The following is a 17,729-nucleotide window of genomic DNA, read 5'->3' on the forward strand; positions in this document are numbered from 1 at the left end:
GCCCCTACAGTGGGCTTATTAGTCCACTAAGCCACCAGACACTTGCTACTCTTTACTTCACCATCTCCGCACTTGACTGGTTCTCGTCCCACCCCTCCAAACTATGCTCCTCTCAGATCCTCAAAGCTCATCTAATTTGTCATTAGCCCTATCTCCCTGGTGTCCGCCACAACCCTGTTCCAGGTTTGCTTATCTTTTTCCTGTACACCAACCCAATAGCTTCATTTAGTTGTTAGTATCATCTCTACGCACCGGCACCTCTACCTTTTTCTCATTTTCATCCTCCTCTATTCAACTCAGTTATCACATCATGCCCATGAATGAAGGCCTGCCTGGTCCTGTAGGTTGAACTCCCTGCCAACACCCCACCAACCTCCCTAACTGACCCAGTGCTCTTCCCACCGGACTCTGTAACACCGCCCACCACCCTAGAAACCTTGAGGTACTCACTGGACCCAGCAAAAGTCTTGAACCCTTTATATCCACCCAATGCTGAAACACATAACACCCACCTCTGCATCCATTACACACCCAAACCCCTAATCGATGCATTCATCACAAACTCTTTACGCTCCTCAGACACTGCAGAAACATCCTTCCGCAGCCACCTCCTACACACACAAATGCATGCATGTGAGGAGATCTCTGGACTCCTGGCTCTGGTGACCATCAACAAGTGCTTAATGAAACTTACACAGGCCTGAAGGTGATGGCGAACATTACAAAGGGTTGACAAATTATTGTGGCTAATTTCACCCATAGTTTCCTTCCTACAAAAATGGAACCATCGACCACTCAACGGGTGAATGTGAGACTTGCCAAGGTCTTGGCCAGTGCGTCAAAGGCCCCAGAAGACTTAAAATCAAAAGGAGAATGAAGATTCTTCATCTGTCGCATCTAAAATATCATCAACTGAAGCTGGAAAAAATGTCTGTGACCGGTGTCACCAACATTACCCTACTGCTGGTTACTTGGAATGACTTCACCAGCAGCGGCGTCAACATATCCGATAAGGAGCGAAGAATCGAGATAGAGCAGCCATTACTCAAAACTCAAGGACTTAGAGAAGGGTTCTTGGGAGGGGACTGATGACAAGTGCCTTCAGAGTCAGAAGCAACAACACTGAGTGAAGAGACAGAGCGAGGAAGTAAGAGGAGGGCCAGGGGTATCAGAAAGTAGAATAGTTCAAGCTAATGCTGAGATGGATGAATATCAAAATCAGACAACATTAGAAGGGAGGGTTATGACTCAAAGTGTGTCTTCCATCTCAGCCCCAGAAAAGGTCAAGGAAAGGACATCTACTGGGTCCTTATCAAGCTGTCTATTAACAGTTGTCAACCTACAAATCTCCCTATCTTGATTAGCGTAGACGTTGATGACGATGGTGCAGATCATAGTTACTTCGGTTAACTATAGTGAAATTCAGTATTTTTTATTTTATTTAAAACGTTACATTATTAGTGAAATGTTCACCTAACTATAACATCACTTTAATATTTGTTTTTTTCCATGCATTTCTGTGGTTCCTTTAATGTATTATTACCAGATATAACTATAATGTCACTTTAACCTTTGTTGATTTTTTTTCAATGAATTTCTGAGCTTTCTTTAATGTATTATTACCAGATATAACTAAAATGTCACTTTAACCTTTGATGGTTTTTTTTCCAATGAGTTTATGAGGTTTCTTTAATGTAGAGTAAGATATTATTGTTTAGGAAGCAAGGGACCCCTATCTAACAACTATCTAAAAATAGGGAATAATAGACCATTAAGAAAAGTTTTAGCTAGATATTTCATTCAAAGTTCTGTCTATTTTATGTTATATCACGTTACAGTGAAAGAGACAAAGACCATGAAAGTTTCACCCTTTTAAATAAAATGGGTATACACAGATATAAGTATCAAAACATATACTTGTTATTATTCTTGTTTTGTATATATATTATTATTTTTTATAATTTATATTCATCACATAGTTACATTAATTATTCCTGTCCTGCAGTGTCAGCATTAGGGCAGCACCCCCCTTAATCCTGTCCAGCAGTGTCAGCATTAGGACAGCACCCCCCCCCTCCCCCAATTCTGTCCTGCAGTGTCAGCATTAGGACAGCACCCCCCCAATCCTGTCCTGCAGTGTCAGCATTAGGACAGCACCCCCCCTCCCCCAATTCTGTCCTGCAGTGTCAGCATTAGGACAGCACCCGCCCAATCCTGTCCTGCAGTGTCAGCATTAGAACAACACCCCCCCCCCCAATTCTGTCCTGCAGTGTCAGCATTAGGACAGCAACCCCCCAATCCTGTCCTGCAGTGTCAGCATTAGGACAGCAACCCCCCAATCCTGTCCTGCAGTGTCAGCATTAGGACAGCACCCCCAATCCTGTCCTGTAGTGTCAGCATTAGAACAGCACCCGCCCAACCCTGTCCTACAGTGTAAGCATTAGGACAGCACCCCCTAGCCCTGTCCTGCAGTGTCAGGATTAGGACAGCAACCCCCAATCCTGTCCTGTAGTGTCAGCATTAGAACAGCACCCGTCCAACCCTGTCCTACAGTGTAAGCATTAGGACAGCACCCCCTAGCCCTGTCCTGCAGTGTCAGGATTAGGACAGCAACCCCCAATCCTGTCCTACAGGGTCAGCATTAGGACAGCACCCCCCTAGCCCTGTCCTGCAGTGTCACCATTAGGACAGCACCCCCCCCCAACCCTGTCCTGCAGTGTCACCATTAGGACACCACCCCCCCCCCAATCCTGCCCTGCAGTGTCAGCATTAGGACAGCAACCCCCCAATCCTGTCCTGCAGTGTCAGCATTAGGACAGCACACGCTCAATCCTGTCCTGCAGTGTCAGCATTAGAACAGCACCCCCAATCCTGTCCTGTAGTGTCAGCATTAGAACAGCACCCGCCCAACCCTGTCCTACAGTGTAAGCATTAGGACAGCACCCCCTAGCCCTGTCCTGCAGTGTCAGGATTAGGACAGCAACCCCCAATCCTGTCCTACAGGGTCAGCATTAGGACAGCACCCCCCTAGCCCTGTCCTGCAGTGTCACCATTAGGACAGCACCCCCCCCCCCCAACCCTGTCCTGCAGTGTCACCATTAGGACACCACCCCCCCCCCCCAATCCTGCCCTGCAGTGTCAGCATTAGGGCAGCACCCCCAATCCTGTCCTACACTGTCAGTATTAGTACAGCACCCCCTAGCCCTGTCCTGCAGTATCAGCATTAGGACAGCACCCCCCCTTAATCCAGTCCTGCAGTGTCAGCATTAAGGCAGCACCCCCTAGCCCTGTCCTGCAGTGTCAGCATTAGGACAGCAACCCCCCCAATCCTGTCCTGCAGTGTCAGCATTAGGACAGCACCCCCCTTAATCCTGTCCTGCATTGTCAGCATTAGGACAGCACCCCCCCCAATCCTGTCCTACAGTGTCAGCATTAGGACAGCAACCCCACAATCCTGTCTTGCAGTGTCAGCATTAGGAGAGCACCCGCCCAATACTGTCCTGCAGTGTCAGCATTAGGACAGCACCTGCCCAATCCTGTCATGCAGTGTCAGCATTAGACAGCACCCCCCAATCCTGTCCTGCAGTGTCAGCATTAGGCCAGCAACCCCCCAATCCTGTCCTGCAGTGTCAGCATTAGGACAGCACCCTCCCCCCCCCCATTCCGGTCCTACAGTGTCAGTATTAGGACAGCACAACCCTAGCCCCGTCCTGCAGTGTCAGCATTAGGACAGCACTCCCCCAATCCTGTCCTACAGTGTCAGCATTAGGACAGCACACCCCTAGCCCTGTCCTAAAGGGTCAGCATTAGGACAGCACTTACCACACTGCTGGCTACAGTGTATGAAATAGTACATCAACTCCCTGTAGTGCTAACATTAGTACAAACGTCAGGCAAGCCTGTACTATAGTGTCAGCATTAGGACAACACCCCCCTAGCCCTGTCCTGCAGTGTCAGCATTAAGACAGCACCCCTAGCCCTGTCCTGCAGTGTCAGCATTAGGGCAGCACCCCCCCCCAATCCTGTCCTACAGTGTCAGCATTAGAACAGCACCCCCTAGCCCTGTCCTGCAGTGTCAGCATTAGGACAGCACCCCCTAGCCCCGTCCTGCAGTGTCAGCATTAGGACAGCACCCCCCTAGCCCTGTCCTGCAGTGTCAGCATTAGGGCAGCAACCCCCCAATCATGTCCTGCAGTGTCAGCCTTAGAACAGCATCCCCTAGCCCTGTCCTGTAGTGTCAGCATTAGGACAGCATCCCCCTTAATCCTGTCCTGCAGTGTCAGCATTAGGGCAGCCCCCCCCCAATCCTGTTCTGCAGTGTCAGCATTAGGACAGCACCCGCCCAATCCTGTCCTGCAGTGTCAGCATTAGGACAGCAACCCCCCAATCCTGTCCTGCAGTGTCAGCATTAGGACAGCACTCCCCCAATCCTGTCCTACAGTGTCAGCATTAGGACAGCACACCCCTAGCCCTGTCCTAAAGGGTCAGCATTAGGACAGCACTTACCACACTGCTGGCTACAGTGTATGAAATAGTACATTAACTCCCTGTAGTGCTAACATTAGTACAAAGTCAGGCAAGCCTGTACTACAGTGTCAGCATTAGGACAACACCCCCCTGCAGTGTCAGCATTAAGACAGCACCCCTAGCCCTGTCCTGCAGTGTCAAAACAACAGGTGATGGACCGAATGTGGATCAATGTCACACATTCGACCCAGTCCGAAGATCTGGGCCCAAGTCCATCGTTTTTTTGCACTCCACACCACCCCGGGTTAGACAATGGCGATATGCAAATCAGCTCTGACCCTGTGCCCCATGGGAACAGTCCAGTCCGAACTACAAAAGCCATGTCCTTCCCAGAACGGAATCAAGCATCCGAGGACCGGACCGGTTTCGAGGTAACACCTCTCATCAGCCCGGCTAGCTTGACTCCAGTGGTGTGGAGTGCCTGGGACCCACGTCTGGGCATCCCCAGCGCACTTAGGGCGGAATTTGCAAAAACAACAGGTGATGGACCGAATGTGGATCAATGACACATTCAACCCAGTCCAAAGATCTGGGCCCAAATCCATCGTTTTTTTGCACTCCACACCACCCCGGGTTAGACAATGGCGATATGCAAATCAGCTCTGACCCTGTGCCCCATGGGAACAGTCCAGTCCGAACTACAAAAGCCATGTCCTTCCCAGAACGGAATCAAGCATCCGAGGACCGGACCGGTTTCGAGGTAACACCTCTCATCAGCCCGGCTAGCTTGACTCCAGTGTTGTGGAGTGCCTGGGACCCACGTCTGGGCATCCCCAGCGCACTTAGGGCGGAATTTGCAAAAACAACAGGTGATGGACCGAATGTGGATCAATGTCACACATTCAACCCAGTCCAAAGATCTGGGCCCAAATCCATCGTTTTTTTGCACTCCACACCACCCCGGGTTAGACAATGGCGATATGCAAATCAGCTCTGACCCTGTGCCCCATGGGAACAGTCCAGTCCGAACTACAAAAGCCATGTCCTTCCCAGAACGGAATCAAGCATCCGAGGACCGGACCGGTTTCGAGGTAACACCTCTCATCAGCCCGGCTAGCTTGACTCCAGTGGTGTGGAGTGCCTGGGACCCACGTCTGGGCATCCCCAGCACACTTAGGGCGGAATTTGCAAAAACAACAGGTGATGGACCGAATGTGGATCAATGTCACACATTCAACCCAGTCCAAAGATCTGGGCCCAAATCCATCGTTTTTTTGCACTCCACACCACCCCGGGTTAGACAATGGCGATATGCAAATCAGCTCTGACCCTGCGCCCCATGGGAACAGTCCAGTCCGAACTACAAAAGCCATGTCCTTCCCAGAACGGAATCAAGCATCCGAGGACCGGACCGGTTTCGAGGTAACACCTCTCATCAGCCCGGCTAGCTTGACTCCAGTGGTGTGGAGTGCCTGGGACCCACGTCTGGGCATCCCCAGCGCACTTAGGGCGGAATTTGCAAAAACAACAGGTGATGGACCGAATGTGGATCAATGTCACACATTCAACCCAGTCCAAAGATCTGGGCCCAAATTCATCGTTTTTTTGCACTCCACACCACCCCGGGTTAGACAATGGCGATATGCAAATCAGCTCTGACCCTGTGCCCCATGGGAACAGTCCAGTCCGAACTACAAAAGCCATGTCCTTCCCAGAACGGAATCAAGCATCCGAGGAACGGACCGGTTTCGAGGTAACACCTCTCATCAGCCCGGCTAGCTTGACTCCAGTGGTGTGGAGTGCCTGGGACCCACGTCTGGGCATCCCCAGCGCACTTAGGGCGGAATTTGCAAAAACAACAGGTGATGGACCGAATGTGGATCAATGTCACACATTCAACCCAGTCCAAAGATCTGGGCCCAAATCCATCGTTTTTTTTCACTCCACACCACCCCGGGTTAGACAATGGCGATATGCAAATCAGCTCTGACCCTGTGCCCCATGGGAACAGTCCAGTCCGAACTACAAAAGCCATGTCCTTCCCAGAACGGAATCAAGCATCCGAGGACCTGACCGGTTTCGAGGTAACACCTCTCATCAGCCCGGCTAGCTTGACTCCAGTGGTGTGGAGTGCCTGGGACCCACGTCTGGGCATCCCCAGCGCACTTAGGGCGGAATTTGCAAAAACAACAGGTGATGGACCGACTGTGGATCAATGTCACACATTCAACCCAGTCCAAAGATCTGGGCCCAAATCTATCGTTTTTTTGCACTCCACACCACCCCGGGTTAGACAATGGCGATATGCAAATCAGCTCTGACCCTGTGCCCCATGGGAACAGTCCAGTCCGAACTACAAAAGCCATGTCCTTCCCAGAACGGAATCAAGCATCCGAGGACCGGACCGGTTTCGAGGTAACACCTCTCATCAGCCCGGCTAGCTTGACTCCAGTGGTGTGGAGTGCCTGGGACCCACGTCTGGGCATCCCCAGCGCACTTAGGGCGGAATTTGCAAAAACAACAGGTGATGGACCGAATGTGGATCAATGTCACACATTCAACCCAGTCCAAAGATTTGGGCCCAAATCCATCGTTTTTTTGCACTCCACACCACCCCGGGTTAGACAATGGCGATATGCAAATCAGCTCTGACCCTGTGCCCCATGGGAACAGTCGAGTCCGAACTACAAAAGCCATGTCCTTCCCAGAACGGAATCAAGCATCCGAGGACCGGACCGGTTTCGAGGTAACACCTCTCATCAGCCCGGCTAGCTTGACTCCAGTGGTGTGGAGTGCCTGGGACCCACGTCTGGGCATCCCCAGCGCACTTAGGGCGGAATTTGCAAAAACAACAGGTGATGGACCGAAGGTGGATCAATGTCACACATTCAACCCAGTCCAATGATCTGGGCCCAAATCCATCGTTTTTTTGCACTCCACACCTCCCCGGGTTAGACAATGGCGATATGCAAATCAGCTCTGACCCTGTGCCCCATGGGAACAGTCCAGTCCGAACTACAAAAGCCATGTCCTTCCCAGAACGGAATCAAGCATCTGAGGACCGGACCGGTTTCGAGGTAACACCTCTCATCAGCCCGGCTAGCTTGACTCCAGTGGTGTGGAGTGCCTGGGACCCACGTCTGGGCATCCCCAGCGCACTTAGGGCGGGATTTGCAAAAACAACAGGTGATGGACCGAATGTGGATCAATGTCACACATTCAACCCAGTCCAAAGATCTGGGCCCAAATCCATCGTTTTTTTGCACTCCACACCACCCCGGGTTAGACAATGGCGATATGCAAATCAGCTCTGACCCTGTGCCCCATGGGAACAGTCCAGTCCGAACTACAAAAGCCATGTGCTTCCCAGATCGGAATCAAGCATCCGAGGACCGGACCGGTTTCGAGGTAACACCTCTCATCAGCCCGGCTAGCTTGACTCCAGTGGTGTGGAGTGCCTGGGACCCACGTCTGGGCATCCCCAGCGCACTTAGGGCGGAATTTGCAAAAACAACAGGTGATGGACCGAATGTGGATCAATGTCACACATTCAACCCAGTCCAAAGATCTGGGCCCAAATCCATCGTTTTTTTGCACTCCACACCACCCCGGATTAGACAATGGCGATATGCAAATCAACTCTGACCCTGTGCCCCATGGGAACAGTCCAGTCCGAACTACAAAAGCCATGTCCTTCCCAGAACGGAATCAAGCATCCGAGGACCGGACCGGTTTCGAGGTAACACCTCTCATCAGCCCGGCTAGCTTGACTCCAGTGGTGTGGAGTGCCTGGGACCCACGTCTGGGCATCCCCAGCGCACTTCGGGCGGGATTTGCAAAAACAACAGGTGATGGACCGAATGTGGATCAATGTCACACATTCAACCCAGTCCAAAGATCTGGGCCCAAATCCATCGTTTTTTTGCACTCCACACCACCCCGGATTAGACAATGGCGATATGCAAATCAACTCTGACCCTGTGCCCCATGGGAACAGTCCAGTCCGAACTACAAAAGCCATGTCCTTCCCAGAACGGAATCAAGCATCCGAGGACCGGACCGGTTTCGAGGTAACACCTCTCATCAGCCCGGCTAGCTTGACTCCAGTGGTGTGGAGTGCCTGGGACCCACGTCTGGGCATCCCCAGCGCACTTCGGGCGGGATTTGCAAAAACAACAGGTGATGGACCGAATGTGGATCAATGTCACACATTCAACCCAGTCCAAAGATCTGGGCCCAAATCCATCGTTTTTTTGCACTCCACACCACTCCGGGTTAGACAATGGCGATATGCAAATCAGCTCTGACCCTGTGCCCCATGGGAACAGTCCAGTCCGAACTACAAAAGCCATGTCCTTCCCAGAACGGAATCAAGCATCCGAGGACCGGACCGGTTTCGAGGTAACACCTCTCATCAGCCCGGCTAGCTTGACTCCAGTGGTGTGGAGTGCCTGGGACCCACGTCTGGGCATCCCCAGCGCACTTAGGGCGGAATTTGCAAAAACAACAGGTGATGGACCGAATGTGGATCAATGTCACACATTCAACCCAGTCCAAAGATCTGGGCCCAAATCCATCGTTTTTTTGCACTCCACACCACCCCGGGTTAGACAATGACGATATGCAAATTAGCTCTGACCCTGTGCCCCATGGGAACAGTCCAGTCCGAACTACAAAAGCCATGTCCTTCCCAGAACGGAATCAAGCATCCGAGGACCGGACCGGTTTCGAGGTAACACCTCTCATCAGCCCGGCTAGCTTGACTCCAGTGGTGTGGAGTGCCTGGGACCCACGTCTGGGCATCCCCAGCGCACTTAGGGCGGAATTTGCAAAAACAACAGGTGATGGACCGAATGTGGATCAATGTCACACATTCAACCCAGTCCAAAGATCTGGGCCCAAATCCATCGTTTTTTTGCACTCCACACCACCCCGGGTTAGACAATGGCGATATGCAAATCAGCTCTGACCCTGTGCCCCATGGGAACAGTCCAGTCCGAACTACAAAAGCCATGTCCTTCCCAGAACGGAATCAAGCATCCGAGGACCGGACCGGTTTCGAGGTAACACCTCTCATCAGCCCGGCTAGCTTGACTCCAGTGGTGTGGAGTGCCTGGGACCCACGTCTGGGCATCCTCAGCGCACTTAGGACGGAATTTGCAAAAACAACAGGTGATGGACCGAATGTGGATCAATGTCACACATTCAACCCAGTCCAAAGATCTGGGCCCAAATCCATCGTTTTTTTGCACTCCACACCACCCCGGGTTAGACAATGGCGATATGCAAATCAGCTCTGACCCTGTGCCCCATGGGAACAGTCCAGTCCGAACTACAAAAGCCATGTCCTTCCCAGAACGGAATCAAGCATCCGAGGACCGGACCGGTTTCGAGGTAACACCTCTCATCAGCCCGGCTAGCTTGACTCCAGTGGTGTGGAGTGCCTGGGACCCACGTCTGGGCATCCCCAGCGCACTTAGGGCGGAATTTGCAAAAACAACAGGTGATGGACCGACTGTGGATCAATGTCACACATTCAACCCAGTCCAAAGATCTGGGCCCAAATCCATCGTTTTTTTACACTCCACACCACCCCGGGTTAGACAATGACGATATGCAAATCAGCTCTGACCCTGTGCCCCATGGGAACAGTCCAGTCCGAACTACAAAAGCCATGTCCTTCCCAGAACGGAATCAAGCATCGGAGGACCGGACCGGTTTCGAGGTAACACCTCTCATCAGCCCGGCTAGCTTGACTCCAGTGGTGTGGAGTGCCTGGGACCCACGTCTGGGCATCCCCAGCGCTTTTAGGGCGGAATTTGCAAAAACAACAGGTGATGGACCGAATGTGGATCAATGTCACACATTCAACCCAGTCCAAAGATCTGGGCCTAAATCCATCGTTTTTTTGCACTCCACACCACCCCGGGTTAGACAATGGCGATATGCAAATCAGCTCTGACCCTGTGCCCCATGGGAACAGTCCAGTCCGAACTACAAAAGCCATGTCCTTCCCAGAACGGAATCAAGCATCCGAGGACCGGACCGGTTTCGAGGTAACACCTCTCATCAGCCCGGCTAGCTTGACTCCAGTGGTGTGGAGTGCCTGGGACCCACGTCTGGGCATCCCCAGCGCACTTAGGGCGGAATTTGCAAAAACAACAGGTGATGGACCGAATGTGGATCAATGTCACACATTCAACCCAGTCCAAAGATCTGGGCCCAAATCCATCGTTTTTTTGCACTCCACACCACTCCGGGTTAGACAATGGCGATATGCAAATCAGCTCTGACCCTGTGCCCCATGGGAACAGTCCAGTCCGAACTACAAAAGCCATGTCCTTCCCAGAACGGAATCAAGCATCCGAGGACCGGACCGGTTTCGAGGTAACACCTCTCATCAGCCCGGCTAGCTTGACTCCAGTGGTGTGGAGTGCCTGGGACCCACGTCTGGGCATCCCCAGCGCACTTAGGGCGGAATTTGCAAAAACAACAGGTGATGGACCGAATGTGGATCAATGTCACACATTCAACCCAGTCCAAAGATCTGGGCCCAAATCCATCGTTTTTTTGCACTCCACACCACCCCGGGTTAGACAATGGCGATAAGCAAATCAGCTCTGACCCTGTGCCCCATGGGAACAGTCCAGTCCGAACTACAAAAGCCATGTCCTTCCCAGAACGGAATCAAGCATCCGAGGACCGGACCGGTTTCGAGGTAACACCTCTCATCAGCCCGGCTAGCTTGACTCCAGTGGTGTGGAGTGCCTGGGACCCACGTCTGGGCATCCCCAGCGCACTTAGGGCGGAATTTGCAAAAACAACAGGTGATGGACCGAATGTGGATCAATGTCACACATTCAACCCACTCCAAAGATCTGGGCCTAAATCCATCGTTTTTTTGCACTCCACACCACCCCGGGTTAGACAATGGCGATATGCAAATCAGCTCTGACCCTGTGCCCCATGGGAACAGTCCAGTCCGAACTACAAAAGCCATGTCCTTCCCAGAACGGAATCAAGCATCCGAGGACCGGACCGGTTTCGAGGTAACACCTCTCATCAGCCCGGCTAGCTTGACTCCAGTGGTGTGGAGTGCCTGGGACCCACATCTGGGCATCCTCAGCGCACTTAGGGCGGAATTTGCAAAAACAACAGGTGATGGACCGAATGTGGATCAATGTCACACATTCAACCCAGTCCAAAGATCTGGGCCCAAATCCATCGTTTTTTTGCACTCCACACCACCCCGGGTTAGACAATGGCGATATGCAAATCAGCTCTGACCCTGTGCCCCAATGGAACAGTCCAGTCCGAACTACAAAAGCCATGTCCTTCCCAGAACGGAATCAAGCATCCGAGGACCGGACCGGTTTCGAGGTAACACCTCTCATCAGCCCGGCTAGCTTGACTCCAGTGGTGTGGAGTGCCTGGGACCCACGTCTGGGCATCCCCAGCGCACTTAGGGCGGAATTTGCAAAAACAACAGGTGATGGACCGACTGTGGATCAATGTCACACATTCAACCCAGTCCAAAGATCTGGGCCCAAATCCATCGTTTTTTTACACTCCACACCACCCCGGGTTAGACAATGACGATATGCAAATCAGCTCTGACCCTGTGCCCCATGGGAACAGTCCAGTCCGAACTACAAAAGCCATGTCCTTCCCAGAACGGAATCAAGCATCCGAGGACCGGACCGGTTTCGAGGTAACACCTCTCATCAGCCCGGCTAGCTTGACTCCAGTGGTGTGGAGTGCCTGGGACCCACGTCTGGGCATCCCCAGCGCACTTAGGGCGGAATTTGCAAAAACAACAGGTGATGGACCGAATGTGGATCAATGTCACACATTCAACCCAGTCCAAAGATCTGGGCCTAAATCCATCGTTTTTTTGCACTCCACACCACCCCGGGTTAGACAATGGCGATATGCAAATCAGCTCTGACCCCGTGCCCCATGGGAACAGTCCAGTCCGAACTACAAAAGCCATGTCCTTCCCAGAACGGAATCAAGCATCCGAGGACCGGACCGGTTTCGAGGTAACACCTCTCATCAGCCCGGCTAGCTTGACTCCAGTGGTGTGGAGTGCCTGGGACCCACGTCTGGGCATCCCCAGCGCACTTAGGGCGGAATTTGCAAAAACAACAGGTGATGGACCGAATGTGGATCAATGTCACACATTCAACCCAGTCCAAAGATCTGGGCCCAAATCCATCGTTTTTTTGCACTCCACACCACCCCGGGTTAGAATCAAGCATCCGAGGACCGGACCGGTTTCGAGGTAACACCTCTCATCAGCCCGGCTAGCTTGACTCCAGGCACTCCACACCACTGGAGTCAAGCTATCCAGGCTGATGAGAGGTGTTACCTCGAAACCGGTCCGGTCCTCGGATGCTTGATTCCGTTCTGGGAAGGACATGGCTTTTGTAGTTCGGACTGGACTGTTCCCATGGGGCACAGGGTCAGAGCTGATTTGCATATCGCCATTGTCTAACCCAGGGTGGTGTGGAGTGCAAAGAAACGATGGATTTGGGCCCAGATCCTTGGACTGGGTGTGTGACACTGATCCACATTCTGTCCATCACCTGTTTTGTTTGCAGCTGTCCTGCAGTGTCAGCATTAGGGCAGCACCCCCAATCCTGTCCTAAAGAGTCACCATTAGGACAGCACCCCCCCCAACCCTGTCCTACAGTGTCAGCATTAGAACAGCACCCCCTAGCCCTGTCATGAAGTGTGTCAGCATTAGGACAGCCCCTACCTATTCCTGTTCTACAGTATCAGTATTAGGACAGCCTCCTCCCTAGCCCTTTTCTGCAGTGCCAGCATTAGGACAGCACCCCCTCAGCCCTGCCCGCTCTGATGCCTGAGCTAACGACCCCTCCCTGTCACCTGACCTCTCGTCCTCACGATCTCACAGCTAGCTGCTCGCTGCCCCTTTCTATCTCTGACGCCTGACCTCTGGCCCCCTCCCCCATTTGTCTCCATGCTCTCATACATGTCTGTTCCCTTCCCTCACTACCTTTTCTCTCTGACCTCTCGACCTTTCCCGCCCTGTCACTTAGCATCTGACCCCTCCTTCCCCTATTTCCAAGACCTTTCCCTGCTAGTTCCCCTTCCCTCCCAACATCTGCCACGTGGCCTCTCGGCCCCTCCCCCGAACTCTCGGGCCCTCCCCATCACCTGACCTCTCACCCCCCCCATTTCCATGACCTCATAGCTGGCTATTCTCTTTACTCGTCTACCTCTGTCACCTGACCTATTGACCCCTCCCCGCCACCTGACCTCTCTGCCCCTCCACATCACCTGACCTCTCGACCCCTCCCCGCCACCTGACCTCTCTGCCCCTCCACATCACCTGACCTCTCGACTCCTGCCCGTCACTTGACCACTCATGCGCCTCCATCTCAATGATCTCATGGCTGGCTGCTCCTTGGCCCTCTTCACCTGTCACCTGTCACCTGACCTCTCGTCCCCTCCCCGCCACCTGACCTCTCGCCTCCTCCCTGTCACCTGACCTCTCGACCCCTCCCTGTCACCTGACCTCTCACCTCCTCCCCGTCACCTGACCTCTCGCCCCCTCCCCGTCACCTGACCCCTCGACACCTCCCTGTCACCTGACCTATTGACCCCTCCCCGCCACCTGACCTCTCTGCCCCTCCACATCACCTGACCTCTCGACTCCTTCCCGTCACTTGACCACTCATGCGCCTCCATCTCAATGATCTCATAGCTGGCTGCTCCTTGGCCCTCTTCACCTGTCACCTGTCACCTGACCTCTCGACCCCTCCCTGCCACCTGACCTCTCTGCCCCTCCACATCACCTGACCTCTCGACTCCTTCCCGTCACCTGACCACTCATGCGCCTCCATCTCAATGATCTCATAGCTGGCTGCTCCTTGGCCCTCTTCACCTGTCACCTGTCACCTGACCTCTCGACCCCGGTCCATCACCTGACCGCTTGACTCCTGTCCCATCTCTGTAATCTCATAACTAGCTGCTCCCTTCCACTTTCTATTTCTGTAACCTGATCTCTCGATCCCATCTCAATGATCTCACAGCCGGCTGCTCCCTGGTCCTCTCTACCTTTATCACTTAACCTCTTGCCTCTCCTCGTCACCTGACCACTGCCCCCTCCCCGCCACATGACCACTAGGCCCCTCCTGCCACATAACCTCTTGCCTCCTTATCGTCACCTGACCTCTTGCCCCTCCCCGCCCATGCCCTCTCGGCCCCTCCCGCCACATGACCTCTCGCCCCCGCCCTGTCACCTGACCTCTCGACCCCTCCCCGCCACCTGACCTCTCGCCCCCTCCCTGTCACCTGACCTCTCGACCCCTCCCCGTCACATGACCCCTCTACCCCTCCCTGTCACCTGACCTCTCCACCCCTCACTGTCACCTAACCTCTCAACTCCTCCCCGTCTCCTGAACTCTCGACCCCTCCCATTTCACCTGACCTCTTGACCCTCCCTGTCACCAGACCTCTCGACCCCTCCCTGTACCTAACCTCTCAACCCCTCCCTGTCACCTGACCTCTTGCCTCCTCCCTGTCACCTGACAACTTGCTCCCTCCCTGTCACCGGGCCACTCGACCCCTCCCTGTCACCTGACCACTCGCCCCCTCCCCGTCACCTGACCTCTCGACCCCTCCCTGTCACCTGACCTCTTGACCCCTCCCTGTCACCTGACCTCTCGACCCCTCCCTGTACCTAACCTCTCAACCTCTCCCTGTCACCTGACCTCTCGCCTCCTCCCTGTCACCTGACCACTTGCTCCCTCCCTGTCACCTGGCCACTCGACCCCTCCCTGTCACCTGACCACTCGCCCCCTCCCCGTCACCTGACCTCTCGACCCCTCCCTGTCACCTAACCTCTGAACCCCTCACTGTCACCTGATCTCTCGCCTCCTCCCTGTCACCTGACCTCTCGACCCCTCCCTGTCACATGACCTCTCGACCCCTCCCTGTCACCTGACCTCTTGACCCCTCCCTGTCACCTGACCTCTCGACCCCTCCCTGCCACCTGACCTCTCACCCCCCCCTGTCACCTGACCTCTCGACCCCTCCCTGTCCCCTCACCTCTCGACCCCTCCCTGTCCCCTGACCTCTCGACCCCTCCCTGCCACATGACCTCTCGACCCCTCCCTGTCACCTGACCTCTCGACCACTCCCTGTCACCTGACCCCTCGACCGCTCCCTGTCCCCTGACCTCTCGACCCCTCCCTGTCACCTGACCCCTCCCTGTCCCCTGACCTCTCGACCCCTCCCTGTCACCTGACCTCTCGACCCCTCCCTGTCACCTGACCTCTCGACCCCTCCCTGTCACCTGACCTCTCGACCCTTCCCGGTCACCTGACCTTTCGACCCCTCCCTGCCACCTTACCTCTCGACCCCTTCCTGTCACCTGACCTCTCGACCCCTCCCTGTCACATGACCTCTCGCCCCCTCCCCGTCACCTGACCTCTCGACCCCTCCCTGTCCCCTCACCTCTCGACCCCTCCCTGTCACCTGACCTCTCCACCCCTCCCTGTCACATGACCTCTCGACCCCTCCCTGTCACCTGACCTCTCGCCCCCTACCCGTCACCTGACCTCTCAACCCCTCCCTGTCCCCTCTCCTCTCGACCCCTCCCTGTCCCCTCACCTCTCGACCCCTCCCTGTCCCCTCACCTCTAGACCCCTCCCTGTCCCCTCACCTCTCGACCCCTCCCTGTCACCTGACCTCTCGACCCCTCCCTGTCACCTGACCACTCACCCCTTCCCCGTCACCTGACCTCTCCACCCCTCCCTGTCACCTGACCTCTCGACCCCTCCCTGTCACATGACCTCTCGACCCCTTCCTGTCACCTGACCTCTCGACCCCTCCCTGTCACCTGACCCCCCCCCCTGTCACCTGAGCTCTCGACCCTTCCCTGTCACTTGACCTCTCGACCCCTCCCTGTCACCTGACCCTGTCGCCCCCTCCCCGTCACCTGAGCTCTCACTCCTCCATCTTAATGACGTCATACCTGGCTGGCTCTGAGCAGGTCCCAGGGTGAGAGGAGGCCCAGGATTTGAAGTGAGATCTTCCTGGGGAGGTCACCGATGAAGTCCCTGTACTGCATGACCTGAGGGCAGAAGGGAAAGGCTTGAGCAGAGGCACCTGGTTGACGATATTCAAAACATACGTGACTTACAACTCACATGCTACAGCTGGTTTCTATCATAAAACACTCTAACGCCATTGGGTAATGTCTGCGCTACGTGAGACTGCGTAAATGAATACATGAATAGGGTAGAAGAGGCATCCCGGTGATGAGGCTGGAATGGGACTGCTATGGGTTGGAACCTGATGAGGGGGATAGCCCACTCCCTTTAATGTGGGGAGGTTACATGTAGACTCCGCTGGGCACTAGAGGGACAGAATCGAGCCCCAGGGGCTTTAATACAGATACGAGCAAAGGGGCAAAATTCAGGCTTGACGAGCTGGAAGCCAATGACAGAAACTCAGTCATTTGAGGGGGGAGGCCTTAGCCTTGGGGGTTACAAACAACGCACGAACTTGCTAAATATATTTGCTGAGCAGTAAGTAGAATCAGGTCGGTCAGAAAGGGGAGCAGCAGGAACACAGGCCCTGCACTTTTCCAGGGCCCCACAATTGTGCCCTAAACTTTGTTGACAGATTTTGAAAGAAGCCTGCCCTGTTTGTTAATGATGAGGTGGCCAACACAGCTATGCGACTAGCAAGCCCCATGTGCTGGAACTGCAGGGCCTTCTCTTTCCACGGAGGGCATATTGTAACGGATGCTCAGGCCTTTTAAGGTCCTCATGAACTTTTTAGGTCTCAGCTCTAAACAGCACATGCACTGTCTCGGGGAGACATGTTGTATATACTTTGTGGGCTCCAGCCCGCCCATGAGCTTCCCATTTTCTAGCTGCATCGTCGCCATCTGATTCTTTCTCCCCATTTGTCCATTGCTTGCAAGCGTCATACTTCTTCCAGTATTCAGCCCTCCCCAGAGCAGGGACCCATTACTTCTATCCTTCCACCTCTCCCATGTAATGCCCATTTTAGGAACCTTGTTTTTGTTTAACAGCCATCGTCAGGGGTGCTCGTGTTTTCACTTCCTCCAAGCGCCGTTGTAAACAGGGCTGTAAATCTTGTTCCTATATTGCCACATTGCTCAGCATTCAAAGACTGTTCCGTGCCCTAACCCCTCCCTGCTTGTTACTGTTGTCGGCCACTCTTTCCATCTCCTCCCCTATCAGTCATGCGTTCATCTT

At 53.9% G+C, this 17,729-nt stretch overlaps 1 protein-coding gene across 3 annotated transcripts in view; it reads right to left on the reverse strand.

The window, feature by feature from the left end:
- Window positions 1-17,729, reverse strand: part of LOC147729362 (uncharacterized) — a 347,110-nt gene that overhangs the window by 210,439 nt on the left and 118,942 nt on the right. For 2 of the 3 annotated variants that reach the window (XM_086959634.1, XM_086959631.1), the window contains one exon: window positions 16,475-16,573. The exons of the other annotated variant lie outside the window; for it this stretch is intronic. In XM_086959634.1, coding sequence (XP_086815760.1) covers window positions 16,475-16,573 — 99 coding nt within the window. The remainder of the gene's footprint in view (window positions 1-16,474; window positions 16,574-17,729) is intronic. 3 annotated transcript variants of the gene reach the window in all.

Source organism: Lissotriton vulgaris, chromosome 2_2, assembly GCF_964263255.1.
Source record: "Lissotriton vulgaris chromosome 2_2, aLisVul1.2, whole genome shotgun sequence".
NCBI classification, from domain to species: Eukaryota; Metazoa; Chordata; class Amphibia; order Caudata; family Salamandridae; genus Lissotriton; species Lissotriton vulgaris.